This window comes from Aquarana catesbeiana, linkage group LG02, assembly GCF_042186555.1.
Source record: "Aquarana catesbeiana isolate 2022-GZ linkage group LG02, ASM4218655v1, whole genome shotgun sequence".
In the NCBI taxonomy this organism is placed as follows: domain Eukaryota; kingdom Metazoa; phylum Chordata; class Amphibia; order Anura; family Ranidae; genus Aquarana; species Aquarana catesbeiana.
This window is the reverse complement of record NC_133325.1, coordinates 553,983,013-554,003,365: the sequence shown is the minus strand read 5'-3', so window position 1 is coordinate 554,003,365 and position 20,353 is coordinate 553,983,013. Positions and strand designations below refer to the sequence as shown.

Below are 20,353 nucleotides of genomic sequence, written 5' to 3'. Positions count from 1 at the left end.
GGGTATCAATTTACTTGGCGTAACATTATCTTTCACAATGTAAAAAAAAAAATGGGCTAACTTTACTGTTGTCTTATTTTTTTAATTCAAAAAAGTGTATCTTTTCCAAAAAAAGTGCGCTTGTAAGACTGCTGCGTAAATACGGTGTGACAAAGTATTGCAACGACCGCCATTTTATTCTCTAGGGTGTTAGAAAAAAAAAAAAAAGAAGTATAATGTTTGGGGGTTCTAAGTAATTTTCTAGCAGAAAAAAACTGTTTTTAACTTGTAAAGAAATTAAGAAATAATCACACCGCAAGAGTAATGTGAATTTTACTGCATTTTTAATGTGTTTCAGGAACGCTTAGGTGTGAATGTAGCCTAAGTAGTGGAAATATTGGCTGAACTTCTCCATGCACCTGTATTGCAAAGTTTTCTAATACAAGAAATGGATCAACAGAAGTTGGATATTCCTTGTGTTTTGCATTAAAGCCCAAGTGCAGTCAAGATAAAAAACAAATCAATCAGCACAAGGGACATAACTTACAGTATAAGCAGGATGCCTCTTCTATTAGGTGAAATCTTGTCCCCGTCTAACCACCCCACCACCACCACCACCCTGCTGCCATAATGTTCGGTGCAGCAGGGGTAATAGAACTAAGGGGCTGTCACAGGCTCTCACCAAGAGTTCTGGACTATGCCCGCTCTTTCCGCCCAGTTCCACCAATAATAGAAGCCAAACTACAGCTTCTCTCAATGAAGGGGGCGGACCAATCATCCGCCCATCATCCATTCATAGAATGCTTTCCATTCAGAGCAGCTATGGTACGGCTTCTGTGAATGTCAGAGATGGACAGAAAGGAAACGCATAATCAGGCACTCTCGATGAGACCCTGCGACAGCCCCATCGTTTGTTGCAGTCAATGAGACGTGTCCCTTGTGTGGCTGGCCACGATTTTCCCACAACGGTAATCTTCTGGTGCCACAGGGGTTAATATGAGCCAAGGGACCTGCCATATGCACTTGTCAAGAGTGCCAATTATGCCCCTCCCCCTTCCCATCCTCCAATCTATTCAAGAAGCTATACTATATTTTTCATTTCATTCACTCTATGTCACAGCACCGAAGATTACCTCAGCCAGCAACACAAAGGACACTTCTCATTGTCTGTAGTTAGGCTGCTTTCACACTACAGCCGCGGCCCCGTCAGCAGTAAAGCGCCGCTCGTTTAGCAGCGCTTTACCGTCGCTTTAGCGGTGCTTTTCGCCACTAGTCAGGCACCTTTGACCCCTGCTAGCGGCCGAAGAAATGTTTAAAACCGTCCGAGTTGCGGTGCTTCCGAAGCACTGCCCATAAATTCCAATGGGTAGGGGCGGTGTATACAGCGCTCCTACACTGCCCCAAAGATGCTGCGCAAATACCGTGTGACATAAAATATTGCAACAACCGCTATTTTATTTCCTAGGGTCTCTGCTAAAAAAAAAAAAAAAAATATATAATGTTTGGGGGCTCTAAGTGATTTTCTAGCAGAAAATACAGGATTTTTACTTGTAAGCAACAAATGTCAGAAAAGATTTAGTCTTTAAATGGTTAAACGGAGAGCTTCTACATCAGTTCATTCATAAGTGTAAACATTGTATCTCTTCAGGTTCTTTTTATCAGATTTGGCAGGCTGCCCAGAGAAGGAGAGAAGTTGCTTCACAGAAGATTTCAGGCAACTTAGATTGACTTCTACTACAGAAGTCATTTGCAAGTGGCGCTGAAATATCGGCCTTTTTTATCAGCACAATCGGCCAATACCGATTAAGTAAAAAACGCCAAGTATCGGCCGATATATCGGCTGGCCGATATATCGGTCGACCTCTAGTTAAAACTAAAATTAGCTCTTTATAGTACAAAAAGAGCAAATAATCGCTACTGTAAATATTACTTTCACTGTTCCACAGTAAAAAAAATGAACCCCTTACAGTAGCGATTATTTGCTGTTTTTGTACTATAAAGGGCTCATTTTAGTTTTTTTACACCCATTATGTTACTAAACATCTTAGGCCTGGATCACACCTTTGTGTTTTTGGTGCTTTTTGCAGAAACCCGTTGCAGTTTATTTAACATGGTTTCCTATGGGACACGTTCACATGTATGCTTTTTTATTTTTTCAGCCACTGCGTATTTGGAAAGGGTGAGGGACTTTTTTCAACACAAAACTGTGCTCTGTGCTTTTTTTGGTTCAATAGACTTCAATGGAGAAGCTGAACAAAAGCATGTAATGCGTTTTTGCAGTAATTTTGTGTTGGCCAAAAAAAAAAAAAAAAAAAGCAAAAACGCAGCAAAAAAAAAAAAATCGCAGCAAAATCACGCATGCAAAAACCAAAAACGCACAGCAAAAAAGCACCACAGAAACAGATCAAAAGCAAACTGCATAGGTGTGCACCAAGCCTTATGCTGGCCACATGGATCAATTTTCAGACAAGAATATTCATACGAAAAATCTGCCACTTGCTTTTAACATTCTGTTTTAAAATGAATGTAATTTCTGAACGAAAACCACATACACTGTCTGGAAATTCCTTTGACCAAGAAGTTTTCTAATTATTTCTACATTTTCCCGTCACTGTGGTTGAAAATGAACGTCGATTTGACCCCACTAACGATTAGAAAATCAAACGAACATCCTTAAAATGACATTTTTTTTTTTTTTTTTTTTTTTAACCACTTGAGCCCCGGACCATTATGCTGCCTAAGGACCAGAGGTCTTTTTCCAATTTGGCACTGCGTCGCTTTAACTGCTAATTGCGCGGTCATGCAATGCTGTACCCAAACGAAATTTGCGTCCTTTTCTTCCCACAAATAGAGCTTTCTTTTGACGGTATTTGATCACCTCTGCAGTTTTTAATTTTTGCGCTATAAACGGAAAAAGACCGAAAATTTTGAAAAAAAATGATATTTTCTACTTTTTGTTATAAAAAAAATCCAATAAACTAAATTTTAGTCATACATTTAGGCCAAAATGTATTCGGCCACATGTCTTTGGTAAAAAAAATGTCAAAAAGCGTATATTTTTTGGTTTGCGCAAAAGTTATAGCGTCTACAAACTAGGGTACATTTTCTGTAATTTACACAGCTTTTAGTTTATGACTGCCTATGTCATTTCTTGAGGTGCTAAAATGGCAGGGCAGTACAAAACCCCCCCAAATGACCCCATTTTGGAAAGTAGACACCCCAAGGAAATTGCTGAGAGGCATGTTGAACCCATTGAATATTTATTTTTTTTGTCCCAAGTGATTGAATAATGACAAAAAAAAAAATATTTACAAAAAGTTGTCACTAAATGATATATTGCTCACACAGGCCATGGGCCTATGTGGAATTGCACCCCAAAATACATTCAGCTGCTTCTCCTGAGTATAGGGATACTACATGTGTGGGACTTTTTGGGAGCTTAGCCGCGTACGGGGCCCCGAAAACCAATCACTGCCTTCAGGATTTCTAAGGGTGTAAATTTTTGATTTCACTCTTCACTGCCTATCACAGTTTTGGAGGCCATGGAATGCCCAGGTGGCACAAAACCCCCCCAAATGACCCCATTTTGGAAAGTAGACACCCCAAGCTATTTGCTGAGAGGCATATTGAGTCCATGGAATATTTTATATTTTGACACAAGTTGCGGGAAAGTGACACTTTTTTTTTTTTTTTTTTTTTTTGCACAAAGTTGTCACTAAATGATATATTGCTCACACAGGCCATGGGCATATGTGGAATTGCACCCCAAAATACATTTAGCTGCTTCTCCTGAGTATGGGGATACCACATGTGTGGGACTTTTTGGGAGCCTAGCCGCGTACGGGGCCCCGAAATACAATCACCGCCTTCAGGATTTCTAAGGGTGAAAATTTTTGATTTCACTCTTCACTGCCTATCACAGTTTCTGAGGCCATGGAATGCCCAGGTGGCACAAAACCCCCCCAAATGACCCCATTTTGGAAAGTAGACACCCCAAGCTATTTGCTGAGAAGCATGGTGAGTATTTTGCAGCTCTCATTTGTTTTTGAAAATGAAGAAAGACAAGAAAAAACATTTTTTTTTTCTTTTTTCAATTTTCAAAACTTTGTGACAAAAAGTGAGGTCTGCAAAATACTCACTATACCTCTCAGCAAATAGCTTGGGGTGTCTACTTTCCAAAATGGGGTCATTTGGGGGGGTTTTGTGCCACCTGGGCTTTCCATGGCCTCCGAAACTGTGATAGGCAGTGAAGAGTGAAATCAAAAATTCATGCCCTTAGAAAGCCTGAAGGCGGTGCTTGGTTTTCGGGGTCCCGTACGCGGCTAGGCTCCCAAAAAGACTCACACATGTGGTATCCCCGTACTCAGGAGAAGCAGCAGAATGTATTCTGGGGTGTAATTTCACATATTTCCATGGCATGTTTGAGCAATATATCATTTAGTGACAACTTTGTGCAAAAAAAAAAAAAAAAAAAAAAAAAATTTGTCTCTTTCCCGCAACTTGTGTCGCAATATAAAATATTCCACGGACTCGACATGCCTCTCAGCAAATAGCTTGGGGTGTCTACTTTCCAAAATGGGGTCATTTGGGGGGGTTTTGAACTGTCCTGGCATTTTATGCACAACATTTAGAAGCTTATGTCACACATCACCCACTCTTCTAACCACTTGAAGACAAAGCCCTTTCTGACACTCATTGTTTACATGAAAAAGTTATTTTTTTTTGCAAAAAAATTACTTTGAACCCCCAAACATTATATATTTTTTTAAAGCAAATGCCCTACAGATTAAAATGGTGGGTGTTTCATTTTTTTTTTTTCACACAGTATTTGCGCAGCGATTTTTCAAACGCATTTTTTGGGGAAAAAACACACTTTTTTAAATTTTAATGCACTAAAACACACTATATTGCCCAAATGTTTGATGAAATAAAAAAGATGATCTTAGGCCGAGTACATGGATACCAAACATGACATGCTTTAAAATTGCGCACAAACGTGCAGTGGCAACAAAATAAATACATTTTTAAAAGCCTTTACAGGTTACCACTTTAGATTTACAGAGGAGGTCTACTGCAAAAATTACTGCCCTCGATCTGACCTTTGCGGCGATACCTCACATGCATGGTGCAATTGCTGTTTACGTTTGACGACAGACCGCCGCTTGCGTTCGCCTTAGCGCGAGAGCAGGGGGCGACAGGGGTGCTTTTTTTTTTTTTTTCTTTATTATTTTTTTGCTTTTTTATCTTATTTTTAAACTGTTCCTTTCATTTTTTTTTTTTTTTTTAATCATTTTTATTGTTATCTCGGGGAATGTAAATATCCCCTATGATAGCAATAGGTAGTGACAGGTACTCTTTTTTGAAAAAATTGGGGTCTATTAGACCCTAGATCTCTCCTCTGCCCTCAAAGCATCTGACGACACCAAGATCGGTGTGATAAAATGCTTCCCCAATTTCCCAATGGCGCTATTTACATCCGGCGAAATCTAAGTCATAAAATGCTCGTAGCTTCCGGTTTCTTAGGCCATAGAGATGTTTGGAGCCACTCTGGTCTCTGATCAGCTCTATGGTCAGCTGGCTGAATCACCGGCTGCATTCTCAGGTTCCCTGTTGAGACAGGAGAGCCAGAGAAAAACACGGAAGACGGTGGGGGGGGGGGGGGCATTCCCTCCCACGGCTTGTAAAAGCAGTCTAGAGGCTAATTAGCCACTAGGATTGCTTTTACATGAAAGCCGACCGCTGGCTGAAAAGAATGATACCAAGATGATACCTAAACCTGCAGGCATCATTCTGGTATAACCATTCAAAGTCGTGAATGGCGTACCTGAAGACAAAAAAATGGTTAACAATAAAGCACAGTAAACGGTAAAGTATAAAAAATTGCATACCTGAAAAGCAAACATGATAAAACATAATAATAATAAAACATTGCAGAATAGAATACAGTAAAAAAGAGCAGAACAATAGAGAGAGAGAATAGAGAGAGAGAGAGAACAATGAAACGACAACTATTTTTTATTTTATATATATATTTTTTTTTTTACACTTTTTTTGTAACTAACTTTTATAACGGTAACCGGTTCCAGGTTCGGGTCTCTCAAAATGCGATGGCATCTTGGGAGACCCTGTGAAAGTGTGCCTAGTCTGTGCAATGCTGTACCCTACGCTAATACTCAACTAGTGAATGGTAGCGTTCAAAACATTCACCAATGCAAAGACCAGGATTGTCAGGACAGGAGGGACAATAATAGCGGGTGTCACGCCTATATCCGCGCTTGCTGCAGACACAACATTTTTTTTGGGGGGGTTCGTTGGGTAGGGGTACTCGGGAGGACATAAAGAAAATGCCTCTCATGCAGCCGACTGCATTTGGTTGGGGATGTGAATGGGGGAAGTACGGGCGCTGCAGAAGCGGTGGGTTCCCAATTAGGATTGGCGAATGCAGCAGGAAGGGCATTATGGGCACGACGGGCCTGTGTTTGTCTTTTTGGTGGCAACGGGACACTACTTGTGCTTGCCACCTCACCAGCTTGAACTGCACTTATGGGACTCGCCACGTCACCAAGTGTTACTGCAGTGCTGGTTTGACTACGACCGGGGTGTACTAGGCCACTGGTGCTTGCCAGTTCACCAAAACGCTACCAAAAAACTGTTAGCGATCGCAGGGATCAGGCCTGACTCTGCGAACGCTGCAGTTATGCGTTAAGTGTTTTGTAAGTGACAGTGATCGATCGATACTGCACTTGCGTGGGCTGGGCTGGGCCGGGCGGAGGGGCAAAATGCAGGTGCTAGCAGGTATCTGGGCTGATCCCGCTAACACTGCGTTTTTGGGAACCCTAAACTGCTGGGGATGCCAGTATAGATCTGATCCGTTCAGATACTATACCACTAAAGGAGGCGTATGCTGCGTGCGTGGGTGTTAGCGGTACTGGCGCTAATCTGACGCTGCTTGGGGCTGGTGCTTGCCAGTTCACCAAAATACTACCAAAAAAACTGTTAGCGATCGCAGGGATCAGGCCTGACTCTGCGAACGCTGCAGTTATGCATTTAGTGTTTTGTAAGTGTCAGTGATCGATCGATACTGCACTTGGGTGGGCTGGGCCGGGCGGAGGGGAAAAACGCAGGTGCTAGCAGGTATCTGGGCTGATCCTGCTAACACTGCGTTTTTGGGAACCCTAAACTGCTGGGGACGCTAGTATAGATCTGATCGGACCAGATATTGATCCGTTCAGATACTATACCACTAAGGGAGCTGTACGGTGCGTGCGTGGGTGTTAGCGCTACTGGCGCTAACCTGACGCTGCCTGGGGCTGGTGCTTGCCAGTTCACCAAAATGCTACCAAAAAAACTGTTAGCGATCGCAGGGATCAGGCTTGACTCTGCGAACGCTGCAGTTATGTGTTTAGTGTTTTGTAAGTGACAGTGATCGATCGATACTGCACTTGGGTGGGCTGGGCGGAGGGGCAAAATGCAGGTGCTAGCAGGTATCTGGGCTGATCCCGCTAACACTGCGTTTTTGGGAACCCTAAACTGCTGGGGACGCTAGTATAGATCTGATCGGATCAGATATTGATCCGTACAGATACTATACCAATAAGGGAGGCGTATGCTGCGTGCGTGGGTGTTAGCGGTACTGGCGCTAATCAGACGCTGCATGGGGCGACGCATATCACCGCCGGGCGATCAGGGGGCTAAACCTTTATTCGGTAATAAACGGCGGGTGCCCTGACACTATAAAAAATAAACAAACTAACCAGCGTCACCCGTAACAGTTATACGGTGATCAGTGGTGAAAGGGTTAACTAGGGGGCCATCAAGGGGTTAAAACATTTATTCGGTAGTATATGGGGGTCCCTGACGCTATAAAACGCTGACGGCGAACCTAAATATTTAGGTCCCTAACTAGCGTCACCAGCGACACTAATACAGCGATCAGAAAAATGATCGCTTAGCGACACTGGTGACAGGGGGTGATCAAGGGGTTAAAACTTTATTAGGGGGGGTTAGGGGGGTATCCTAGACCTAAAGGGGGGTAATACTCACTGTCCTACCACAGTAACTGTCACAAACTGACACCAATGCAGTAATCAGAAAAAAAAAAAAAAAAACTGCTGGTGTCAGTTTGTGACAGGGGGGTGATTGGGGGGGGATCGGGGGGCGATCGGGGGGGGGGGGGATCGGGGTGTTTTGTGTGCCTGGCATGTTCTACTGTGTGTGTGTGTGTGTGTTGTGCACTCACATACCTGTCTTCTCTCCTCGGGCCGGAACGGAAATTACCGAGCCGAGGAGAGATGACATCATTTCCTTTGCTGCTGTTTAGCATACAGCAGCAAAGGAATGTTCCCATTGGCCGGCGGCGATCGCGAGGGGGGGGCCACGAACGGATGGCCTCCCCCTCACCTCCGATCGCCGGGGGACAAAAGACGACCGCCTCGGGCACCGGGGGGGGGTCCGATCGGACCCCCCACCCGCGGAAGGCAAATCACGTATATGTACGTGATTTTGCCTGTCCGTGCCACCTTGCCGACGTACATCGGCGTGAGGCGGTCGTCAAGTGGTTAAAAGGAAGACATTGTTTTTGTATGGCCAGTATATAATGTAATATACAGTTCTGTTTAAAAATCTGCAAAGCAGTCTAACTTTTTTTTTTTTTTTTTTAAATAAAAAAAATTGATCTGAGTCTGATATTTACCAGATTCAACCTCTAATAGTATAAACAGTATATATCTCTTCTAATAGTGTATATACAGTACATGTCTCTTCTAATAGTATATACAGTATATCTCTTCTGTCTGTTATTCTCAGTGGATTAGAGATTTTGCTCCCAAACAATATAGTTGGTTATTTATACTTACCACTGCATAGAGATATTTAAGAATAAATTGCCTTTTTTTTTTTAAAAAAACTTTACATATTAACTAAATTATACACCACATTTTTGTTTTAAGGTTATTAACCGATTAATCGACTAATCGAAACAATAATCGGCCAACTAATCGATTATGAAAATAATCGTTAGTTGCACCCCTATATTTCTACAATAAATATGGTTATATCTACAGCTCGCTGATCAGATCCAATGTTCCGTGAGCTGAAGATCTGAATTGATTTTATCTATTTTTTTAGGGGTTCTCCGAGATCTCAGACTTTTTGCCAAGGGTTCCCCCAAGGCAAAAAGGTTGAGAAACACTGCACTATACAATCTGATTGCACAATCTCTGTACAATCACCTTTAGATTTACCAAAACTATATAATAGGAGGAAACACCATCTATCCAATCATTCCGTATCCAATCAGACAGGCCCTTGCACTACATCAGGTGTGTTCCATGGGCAGCATGCGGCCCCAGGGAGCTCAGCAAGCAGTCTGAGCCCATCTGAAGGGACCCTGGGGAAGTCAGGCAAATGCACGCATGGAGAAATGCTGGGGGTGCTGTAAAAACTTAGTTTATGGGTGAAGTTGTGCTAATGAGGTCAGCTGGTAAACACCTTCCTGTGTCTTACTGGTTTCTCTGTCCCAAATTGACATACCAGCAAGTGATGAAACTTTATAAGAAATACAGCAAGGGCTAGGGTAAGGCCTTGCTCTCAAAATCAAAGAAAGTTTTTATTTTTCTGCAACTGAGGTATATTGGTAAATATGGGAGATGGAATTTAGAAATAAAAAAAAAAAAAAAAAAAAAAAAAAAAACTTATCCTTTATAGCAAACTTTCATAAGAGAAAAATACTGGGGCTCCTGGTACCAACCTCTTTCTAAAAATACCAGTTGCTTCAATGACATTCTGATTCACCAACCCCAAACAAGTGTGCAACAGGTGAAGACAAAACTACGGATCAGCATTTTTATTAAGATTAAGAGAGTAACTCAAAGTAATGAAGCCATATGGTCAGCATGACAACCACAAAACTAGAATAAAAAAAAAAGTAGCATTTGAAACCAACATATTTTCCTATTACAGGGTTGCTTTTAAAAGACAATTGTACAAAACAGTGACAATGAAGAAAATAGCTTTCGTAGGCACATGTACTAGGTTAAGTATGGATATGGTCATTATACTCTGTGGTTGTGACCAGCTTTAAATAGAAAGCCAGACCACTTCAGAAGAAAACGGTCTCTTACCTGGAGGAGCAGTGTAAAAGGTACTGGATCATATGCACAGATGTGATTGGAAGGGCAGATGGACACGATTCTCAATTTTTTTTAAAAAAAAGGTACAAATCAAACTAAGTTTTATATAAAAATTTAAAATAATCTAATAAACCTTACCTACACAGCGGGATCTGCAAAGCTGCCATAACTGGCACAGGATCGCCCTTCCGCACCAAATCCCTGCTGTTTTTTGCATAAAGTTTCTCGTAAAACCTTTTCCCGCCTTCCTTCTTGTTATCTTCATTATCCTTTTCCACCTTATCAATGTCAGTGGCCTGTTCCTCAGAATCTACCTCTTGCAAATAGCTTTTTGGGGACTCTTCTTGCTGGGTGCCAGGAGGCCGGTGAGCCTCACAATAAGCAGTTTTACGCACAGTGAAGGTGGTGCCATTCAGTCCAGTCTCACGTACTGGTTCCACCTTCATAAAAAGTCCAGCCCTCTGAGCACATGTGACATGGAAGGCAGTGTAGCAGTTTGCTTTGTGACACTGAATTGCAGCTCCATGTCCTTTAAGCTTACACAGGTAACATGTAAGTTTCCATCGAGCTGGTGGAATGTTATCTATACCTTCAACTGGCTCCAAAAATACAGTGTTGGCAAAACAAACCTCTGGAACCCAGATAGCACATATTACATGTGCCCACCGTCCATCACTAGTTTGTTTAAAAGCCCCACCCTGATTAGGACAAAGCACACAATTAACTGGTCTTGAAGGTGACTGCAAACAGCAGCGGCAAAGCCACTGTCCTTCTGGGATGTATGGCACACCATAGCACTCCTGGTGAACTGCAAGGTTGCACATATCACAGAATAAGATGGCGTTACTGTTGTGGCACTCATCATCCAAGCATACACAACAAAATGCATTTTCATCAATAGGCGACTGTGTAACACCAATACGCTTGTTTTGAAGGTATGACTCCTTTTCTAAACTGTCGATCAATAGTTCAAAGGTGTCTGCAGAAACCATTGAAAAACCATCATTCAGGCGCTTTTCATTAATCATCTCCAGCCATGCCAAATCAATCTCATCCAGATCGTATTCAACATCCTTATCCACCTCTTCTACTGGGCGCTCAGTGTAGCGATAAAAAGTATCTGGCAATACAGCATTTTCTGGTAGGTTTTCTACATAAACTTGCTCAACTTCTCTGAATACAGGTTGGGGTAACTGTGTCAAATTAGTACTCACATCTTGCTTTGGACAAACTTCTCTCTTTTTACCTTTGGTTGAGGTCTTTCGACAGTTGGTAGACAAAGTTACCTCACTGTTTTCTTTGTTGCTGTTGCATTCAGTGATGTCTTGAGCAGTAAGCTCATCTTCAGACACAATCCGAAGAGGTTCAAATATACTTATTCGGTGAAGACGCCCATCTATTTCAATATCGACCATGCGTTGTGCCTGTGCATATGTCAGAGTCTCTCGGCTAGGGGAACAAGATAATCCATAAGGGGAGGAAGACTGCTGTCCATCATCACCTTGATGTGATTTGCGGCGTGGTTTTCTCATGTCCTTAGAATACAAATCCCTATGAAATATACATAGATGTAAGTGTAAAAAAACAACAACTAAGCTCTGACAAATTAAGACAAACACAAAAAATAACGACAATGTCTTTACTTTCCAGCAAAACTGTATTCAGTCGGGGGATAAAATTCAATGATTTTTTTTTTTAAGAAAAAAAAAAAAAAGAATCTGATTTTCTTTATTTAAATTTGATTTTTTTTTTAATCAAATTTTTTTTAATAAAATGCTTTTGGAGTAAAAATCTATCTAAAAGATAGTTTTCTATTTAAGATACATTATTCATTTAGTTTATTCAGCATGAAATGGAGCTTAGTCATGTAGCATAAGGCTGCATATTCTGCAATATTTTCGTTTTTGTGAAACTCATTTAATGAATCCAAGCTCTGCGGGAGATAACATGCACTGGCAAAGTTATTGTTTTATTTAACCGGTTCAATACCGGGCAATTTCACCCCCTTCCTTCCCAGGCCAATTTTTAGTTTTCAGCGCTGTCGCACTTTAAACGTCAATTGCGCGGTCGTGCGACGTTGTACCCAAAAGAAATTGACGTCCTTTTTTTCACCACAAATAGAGCTTTTTTTTGGTGGTATTTGATCGCCTCTGCGGTTTTTATTTTTTGCGCTATAAACAAAAGAAGAGCGACAATTTTGAAAAAAACACAATATTTTTTACTTTTTGCTATAATAAATATCCCAATTTTTAAAAAAAAAAAAAAACACATTTTTTCCTCAGTTTTGGCCGATACGTATTCTTCTACATATTTTTGGTAAAAAAAAAAAATCGCAATAACCGTATATTGATTGGTTTGCGCAAAAGTTATAGCGTCTACAAAATACAGGATAGATTTATGGCATTTTTAAAAAAAAAAATTTTTTTATTTTTTTTAGCGGCGATCGCGATTTATTTTGGTGACTGCGACATTATGGCGGACACATCGGACACTTTTGACACATTTTTGGGACCAATCACATTTATACAGCGATCAATGCTATAAAATTGCATTGATTACTGTGTAAATGTGACAGGCAGTGAAGGGGTTAACCACTAGGGGGCGGGGAGGGGTTAATACGTTTCCTAGGGAATGATTCTAACTGAAGGGGGAGGGGACACTCAAGGGGAGGAGACCGATCTGTGTTCCTCCGTTCTGGGAACACAGATCGCTCTCCTCAGAGCTGACAGGCTGTGGATCTGTGTGTTTACACACACAGATCCACATGCCGGCCCGGTTAACAGGCAATCGCGGGTGCCCGGCGGACATCGCGGCCGCCGGGCACCCGCACCGGGTCCCGAGGAACGCGGCGGCCGCGCGCGCGCCCCCTAGACGGCCGGGAATCCCAGGACGTCATATGACGTCCACCCAGGATGGGAGATCCCATCTGTGGACGTCATATGACTATGGGCGGGTAGGGAAGTGGTTAAATAAAAGAATTTGGAGTAGTTCTCAAACTATGTGCGATTAACCTAAAATTGGTTCTGATATAGCTTTTTTACTAACCTGGCAGCTTATTATTCTAAATAGGAAACCTTCATATTGTTCGCAAATATTAAAGATTCTAACTACCAGCAAGAATGTGCAATTACATTTAAAGAGCACCTGTCATTTCAGATCCATCATGGCAGCGCCTGTTAGTGGGCATCCACTCACCTGCTGCTGCATCACCAGCTGTCCCATTAAAGTGAATGGGACTGTCAGTGAGTCAACAACGGGTCAAAGGAGGAGCCGCAGCAGGACACAGATGACAGTTGATCTTCAAAAATTATGATTTAAATCCAATCCACCCTGTACTCAGTAGCTTTTAAAGCTCCCTAACCCACACAAATTTGATTTAGAATGAGAGAAAATGGACAATGCTGTACAGGGCCACCATCAGGGGGGTACAGGCAATACTGTTGTAAGGGGCCGAGCATCCCTAGAGGCCCACTCCCTGCCTCCGTCCAGCAGCACATGAAATGAAACTGTCATCTGCAGGCAGCTGTTGGCCTGCACGGTGCCCGCAAAAGAGAAAGAGAATGAAGCATACAAGCCTAAGCCTCCCCCACCTTTCACTAGCACACCCTCCCCCACCCCCCCCACCCCCCGGCAGGTGATCGAGGTTAGCATTCGCTCCACTTTCTTCCCTGCTAAGGCGGAACATGCTGGCTGCTGCTAGGTTTGCTTGCAATCTGATTGGCCGCGATTCGGGCAGGGGGTGTGGTAATTTCGTCAGCAGTAAAAGCGGACCCAGCCAGCCCTCTCAGGCGCATGCAGATACGAGAGAGCAGCGTGGGAGGGTAAGTCACAGAGAGTTAGGGTGTGCGGTTGCCTGTGCCACCAAACCCCCCCCGTGCCGTAGATTTGAACTCACTCACTTATTCCTTGGATGGGACATGGTCACCTGAGGCTGACAAACTGGCATGATGGAGTTGCATGGATGGGGATGATGACTCTGGGTGGGGATAAGAGTTACATTGTGGAGAGCCTCTTCACTATGTAACTCTCATCCCCACTCAGAATCATCATCCCCATCCATTTTCACAATGCAGCTGCATCATCCTCATCCCCACCCAGCATCATCCATCCCTCTAGTATGACCATCTATGCCCAGCATCATCCATCCCTCTAGTATACCCATCCACGCCCAGGATCATCCATCCCTCTAGTATGCCCATTCACACCCAGCACCATCCATCCCTCTACTATGCCCATCCACGCCCAGCATCATCCATCCCTCTCCATAGTGTATCCCCACCCACGCCCAGCATCATCCATCCCTCTCCAGGATTCTGGGCGTGGGTGGACATACATTGTGGAGAAGGACTGATGATGCTGGGCATACATTGTGGAGAGGGATGGATGATGCTGGGCGTGGAAGGGCACACATTGTGGAGAGGGATGGAAGATGCTGGGAATGCATTGTGGAGGGGGGTGGATGATGCTGGGCATAGATAGGCAATACATTGCGAAGAGGGATGGATGATGCTGGGCGTGGATGGGCATACATTGTGGAGAGGGATGGATGATGCTGGGCGTGGATGGGCATACATTGTGGAGAAGGATGGATGATGCTGGACGTGGATGGATGATGCTGGGCGTGAGTGGGGATACATTGTATTGAGGGATGGATGATGCTGGGCGTGGATGGGCTTACATTAAGTCGTAAGAGTGTTAAAATAAATGTGGGTGCACCGAAGGACTCAGAGGGTGAATTTGGTGGGACGGCCAGTGGACAGGCCCTGGGGAATGTTGGTGGTCAGGCCCCGGGGGGGCCCAGGCCTAAAGCTGTGTAAGGGGCCCCAAAATTTCTGATTGCTGCCCTGATGCTGTATATAAAAGTTGAATGAGTGGATTTTACAAAGTATATACAAGAAACTCGCGCCGCCCGTGCCCCTGGATTTTACAAAGATTGGAACAGACAGAATCTGGAGCAGCTGTGCATAGTCACCAATCAGTGTCTATCTTCAGTATGTTAAAGTGGTTCTAAAGCCTAAATATTGTTTACCTAAGCCCCGGTTCACACAGGGGCGGCACGACTTGCAGGTCGCCTCACCGAGGGGACCTGCACACGACTGCCACGGCGACTTGCAAAACAACTTCTGTATAGAAGTCTATGCAAGGCGCCCCAAGTCACCCCCAAAGTAGTACAGGAACCTTTTTCTAAGTCGGAGCGACTTGCGTCGCTCCTATTAGAACGGTTCCATTGTACAGAACGGTAGGCGACTTGTCAGGCAGCTAGGTCGCCTGACAAGTTGCCCCTGTGTGAACTGGCACTTAAAGTGGATGTAAACCCGATTCATGAAATTTGAGCTGGGCACATATATTTGCAGTGTTTTGTTATCTCTCTTCAAAGTAGCAGTCTCCTGCTATAAGCCTGATAACTCCTGACAAGTTCTCCGTCACATATGATAAAAGCAACTTGAGTTTTGTGTTGGGGAGGATGCTACAAACAGATTAGCACTGAACTGAATGATTCAAACAAACAGAGCTGAAAGTCTCTACCTATGAGGAGAGGGGGTGTGTGCCTTTCCTCCAATCAGCTGTCTTGGCTGTATGCCAAGGCTGCACTGCAGTGCTGAACAGAAAGAGAAAATCTCCTAACACCATTGTTCTAAAGAATATACCTGTATAAAGCTGAAAACAGCAGATATACATGTAAAACTTTATGTAGGGAGATTTGTTTCATCTCTGTATGTCATCTGAGGCTGTTCACTTCACTGGGTATGGGAGAGGATTTACATCCACTTTAATGCTTTCCTTGCATTAACCGCTTGCTGACCACAATACAGTATTATTTTGTTTTAGCCTGCGTCTGGCTTTCTCATGAAAGTGATCCAAGCAGCTCATTAGCCATTGGATTGCTTTCCGAAGCAGAGGGAGGGGACATCCCCCACCGGTGTTTCTCGAGCTTACCATTTCCACTGGAGCAGCCAAAAAATGATCAGGCAGTGCAGCCGGGTGGTCACAGAGACAATGAGAGACTAGATTGTCTCTTATTGCTCTATGGCTTTGGAGTACTGGAGTGATGTCAAGTCGTCACTTCCAGTCTAGGGCGGAACTATTTTTTTTTTACGGAGGGGCAGTGCGGCTCTAGTCCTGGGACGACGTCATATGACGTCAGCAATCAGTACCCACAAGTGCCCATTAGTGATGCCAGTCAGTGCCGCCCATCAGTGCGGCATATTAGTGCCACCTCATCGGTGCCAATCAGTGCAGCCTATCAGTGCCGCCTCATCAGCGCACATCAGTGAAGGAGTAAAGTTACTTATTAACAAAATTTACGGACAGAAACAAAGAAAAACTGTTTTTTTTCCAAAATGTTCTGTTTTTTTTTGTTTTGTTTTTTTAAGTATAAAATAAAAAAAAAACCAGCAGTGATTAAATACCACCAAAAGAAAGCTCTATTTGTGTGAAGAAAATGATAAAAATTTCACATGGTTACAGTATAGCATGACCACGCAATTGTCATTCAAACTGTCACAGCACCGAAAGCTGAAAATTGGCCTGGGCAGGAAGGGGGTGAAAGTGTCCTGTAGGCAAGTGGTTAATCAAAAAAATAAATAAATAAATAATTTTGCTTTTAACTACTTAACCTTTGGTGGACATCATATGACGTCCTTAGGTTGAAGTGGAGATATCTGAATGATGCCTGGAGGCATCATTCAGATATTGTTTTTTTCTGCTGGCGATTCCCTGCACAGTAAAAGTCATCAAAAAACTTGATTGCTTTTGCAGGAGGGCAAATTTTGTTTTTCTGTTTGTTAAAAAAAAAACAAAAAAAAATAAACACATTTTATTTATTTTTTGTTACATTTTAGTGTAAATATGAGATCTGAAGTCTTTTTGACCTCCTCTGTAACTCAAAACTGGTAACCTGTAGAAATTTGTCGCCAATGGAGATTTTTACGTGCCAAAGTCTGTCGCCATTCCACAAGCGGGCACAATTTTGAAGCATGACATATTAGGTATCCATTTACTCAGCGTAACATTATCTTTCACAATACAGAAAAAAATGGGCTAACTTTACTCTGGTCTTATTTAATTAAAAAAAAAGATTTTGCTTGTAAGACCGCTGCGCAAATACGGTGTGACAAAGTACTGCAACAACCGCCATTTTATTCTCTAGGGTGTTAGAAAATAAAATATTTTATATATATATATATATATATATATATATATATATATATATATATATATATATATATATATATATATATATATATATATATATATATAAAATGTTTGGGGGTTCTAAGTAATTTTCTAGCAAAAAAAATAAAAATAAAAATTTAACTTGTAAACAACAAATCTCAAAAAGAGGCTTGGTCCTTAATTGGTTAAATTCGTGAAAATGTTTTTTTTTTCCCAAATAAAACGCGTTTAATAAATAGCTGCGCAACATAAAAAATTGCAACGACCGCCATTTTATTCCCTGGAGTCTCTGCTAAAAAATATATATTTGGGGGTTCTGATTAATTTTCTAGCAAAAAAAATATTTTTACATAGGAGGAGAGGAGTGCCAGAATAGACCTAAGCTGGAAGTGGTTAAAGGAGAGATTCGGGGTCTTTTTGACCCCAGATCTCTCCATAATGAGGACCTGTCATCCTTACTTTTTATTACAAGGGATAAATTCATTCGTTGAAATAGGAATAAAAATTAAACATTTTTTAAAGGGACATGTAAAAATAAACATCTAAGTGCCCCCGTCCCTCACGCGCAGAAGCGAGCGCATACGTAAGTTGCGCATACACATGTAGACAGTGCCTGCACCAAAGTATCACCACAAACATTAGAGCAATAATTATAGCGCTAGAACTCCTCTGTAACTCTAAACATGTATCCTGTAAACATTTTTAAGGCGTCGCCTATGGAGATTTTTTCAGTACCGTAGTTTGTTGCCATTCCATTAGCGTGCGCAATTTTAAAGCCTGATATGTAAGGAATCTATTTACTCGGCATAACTTCATAATATACAAAAAAAAAAAAATTGGGTATATATTGGGTTTTGTCTTTTTTCCCCCCAAAAATGCGTTTGAAAAACCACTGTATTAAATACCATGTGACATAAAAAAATGCAATGATCACCATTTTATTCCCTAGGGTCTCTAGGGACACAGAGCCACAGTAATTACCGTCTTTAGGTGATGGACAATGGCACACCTTAAACAGGAAGTTCAATAAACCATATAACCCCTCCCCTTACTGGGAGTACCTCAGTTTTTTAGCAAAGCAATACACATGCAACCAGAAAAGAGGGGAGGAACCTCTGTGTCCCGTGATGTACTCCAAGAAAAGGATTTTACAGGTAAGCTGTGATAAAAATCCTATTTTCTTTATCGTACATCACAGGACACAGAGCCACAGTAATTACTGTCTGGGATGTCCCAGAGCAATGCCACCTGAGGGGAGGGGACACAACAAAAGTAGGGTGCAATCAGACCTGAGGACCTATACTGCAGCACACTGCGCCCAAAGGCGACATCCTCATGCCTTCTTACATCCACCTGATAGAATCTGGTGAATGTATGGACTCAAGACCAGGTTGCAGCCTTGCAGATTTGAGCCATGGAGGCTTGGTGATGCACTGCCCACGAAGCACTAACAGCCCTGGTGGAGTGCGCTTTGACCTGAAAAGGGGGAACCTTCCTCTTCAAGTCATAAGCTTGAATAATTACCTGCCGAATCCATTTGGCAATAGTGGATTTTGATGCTGCCTTTCCTTTCCTAGGACCTTCCGGCAACATGAACAAAACATCTGTTTTCCGAATTTGAGCAGTTGCCTTCAAATAGATTTTGACCGCTCTCACTACATCCAAAGAATGTAGTGACTTTGCTTCCTTAGAACAGGGTTCTGGAAAAAATGAAGGTAAAACATACAGTATCCTAGTTTAGGTGAAAACCTGAAACCACCTTTGGCAGAAAGCTAGGATGAGGACGCAATACCACTCTATCCTTGTGAATGATTAAATATGGCTCTTTACAAGAAAGAGCCGCCAGCTCTGATACCCTTCTTGCAGAAGAAATGGCTACCAGAAAAAACGTATTTTTTGGCGTATAACACGCACCCCAAGTTTAGGAGGGAATTTTAAGGAAAAAAACTTACATTTAAATGCCTATCAATGCAGCCTTATCAGTGTTCATCTGCAGCCTTGCCCAGTGTCATCTGCAGCCTTGCCCAGTGTCATCTGCAGCCTTGCCCAGTGTCATCTGCAGCCTTGCCCAGTGTCATCTGCAGCCTTGCCCAGTGTCATCTGCAGCCTTGCCCAGTGTCATCTGCAGCCTTGCCCAGTGTCATCTGCAGCCTTGCCCAGTGTCATCTGCAGCCTTGCCCAGTGTCATCTACAGCTTTGCCCAGTGTCATCTACAGCTTTGCCCAGTGTCATCTGCAGCCTTGCCCAGTGTCATCTGCAGCCTTGCCCAGTGTCATCTGCAGTTTTTAAAAATGGCGCCACCGAGAGACACAGAGCCGGTCCTGTGTCTCTCGGCAGCTCTTGGCTCCTCTCGTAGTCCTGTGAGCAGAGCCGAGCGCCACCGACATTCATACATAGCTGAACCTAGCCAATTACACTCGGCTATGTATGAATGTCGGCAGCGCTCACTCCTCCGCTCACAGTCAGCGGGGGATCGGTGTATAACACGCACCACGATTTTCCCCTGATTTTAAAGGGGAAAAAAGTGTGAGTTATACACCGATAAATACGGTAGTTTCCTTGTCAAAAGGACCAAAGGAACATGTCATATCAGCTCAAAAGGCTGTTTCTGTAATGACGACAAAACTAAATTCAAGTCCCAAGGGCTCAGGGGTGCTTTAACCGGAGGATTAAGCCACGTTACCCCCTGTATAAAGCTTTGGATCAAAGAATGCGAAGCCAGCGGATGTTGAAACAACACTGATAAGGCAGAGACCTGGCCCTTGATAGTACTCAAGGCCAGCTTCATCTCTAGCCCCATTTGCAGAAAGGCAAGAATTTTACCTATGACATACTTCCTAGGATGCCAACCCCTGGATTCACACCAAGAAACATATGCCTTCCAGACCCTATAATAAATGACTCTGGAAGGCCAGCTTCCTTGCATTAATCAAGATAGGTATCACTGAGCCTGAAAGCCCACGATTCCTTAGAATGTGGGTTTCAATAGCCAAACCGTTAAATTTAGCGTTTGTAAAGTAGGATGGAACACTGGTGCGATAGCAGGTCTGGACGTGGTGGTAGGGTTC

General features: G+C 42.8%; 1 protein-coding gene across 2 annotated transcripts in view; it reads right to left on the bottom strand.

The window, feature by feature from the left end:
• Window positions 1–20,353, bottom strand: part of LOC141128596 (bromodomain and PHD finger-containing protein 3-like) — a 100,812-nt gene that overhangs the window by 67,984 nt on the left and 12,475 nt on the right. For both annotated transcript variants that reach the window (XM_073615969.1, XM_073615970.1), the window contains exon 2: window positions 10,248–11,660. In XM_073615969.1, the coding sequence (XP_073472070.1) occupies window positions 10,248–11,660 (1,413 nt within the window). The remainder of the gene's footprint in view (window positions 1–10,247; window positions 11,661–20,353) is intronic.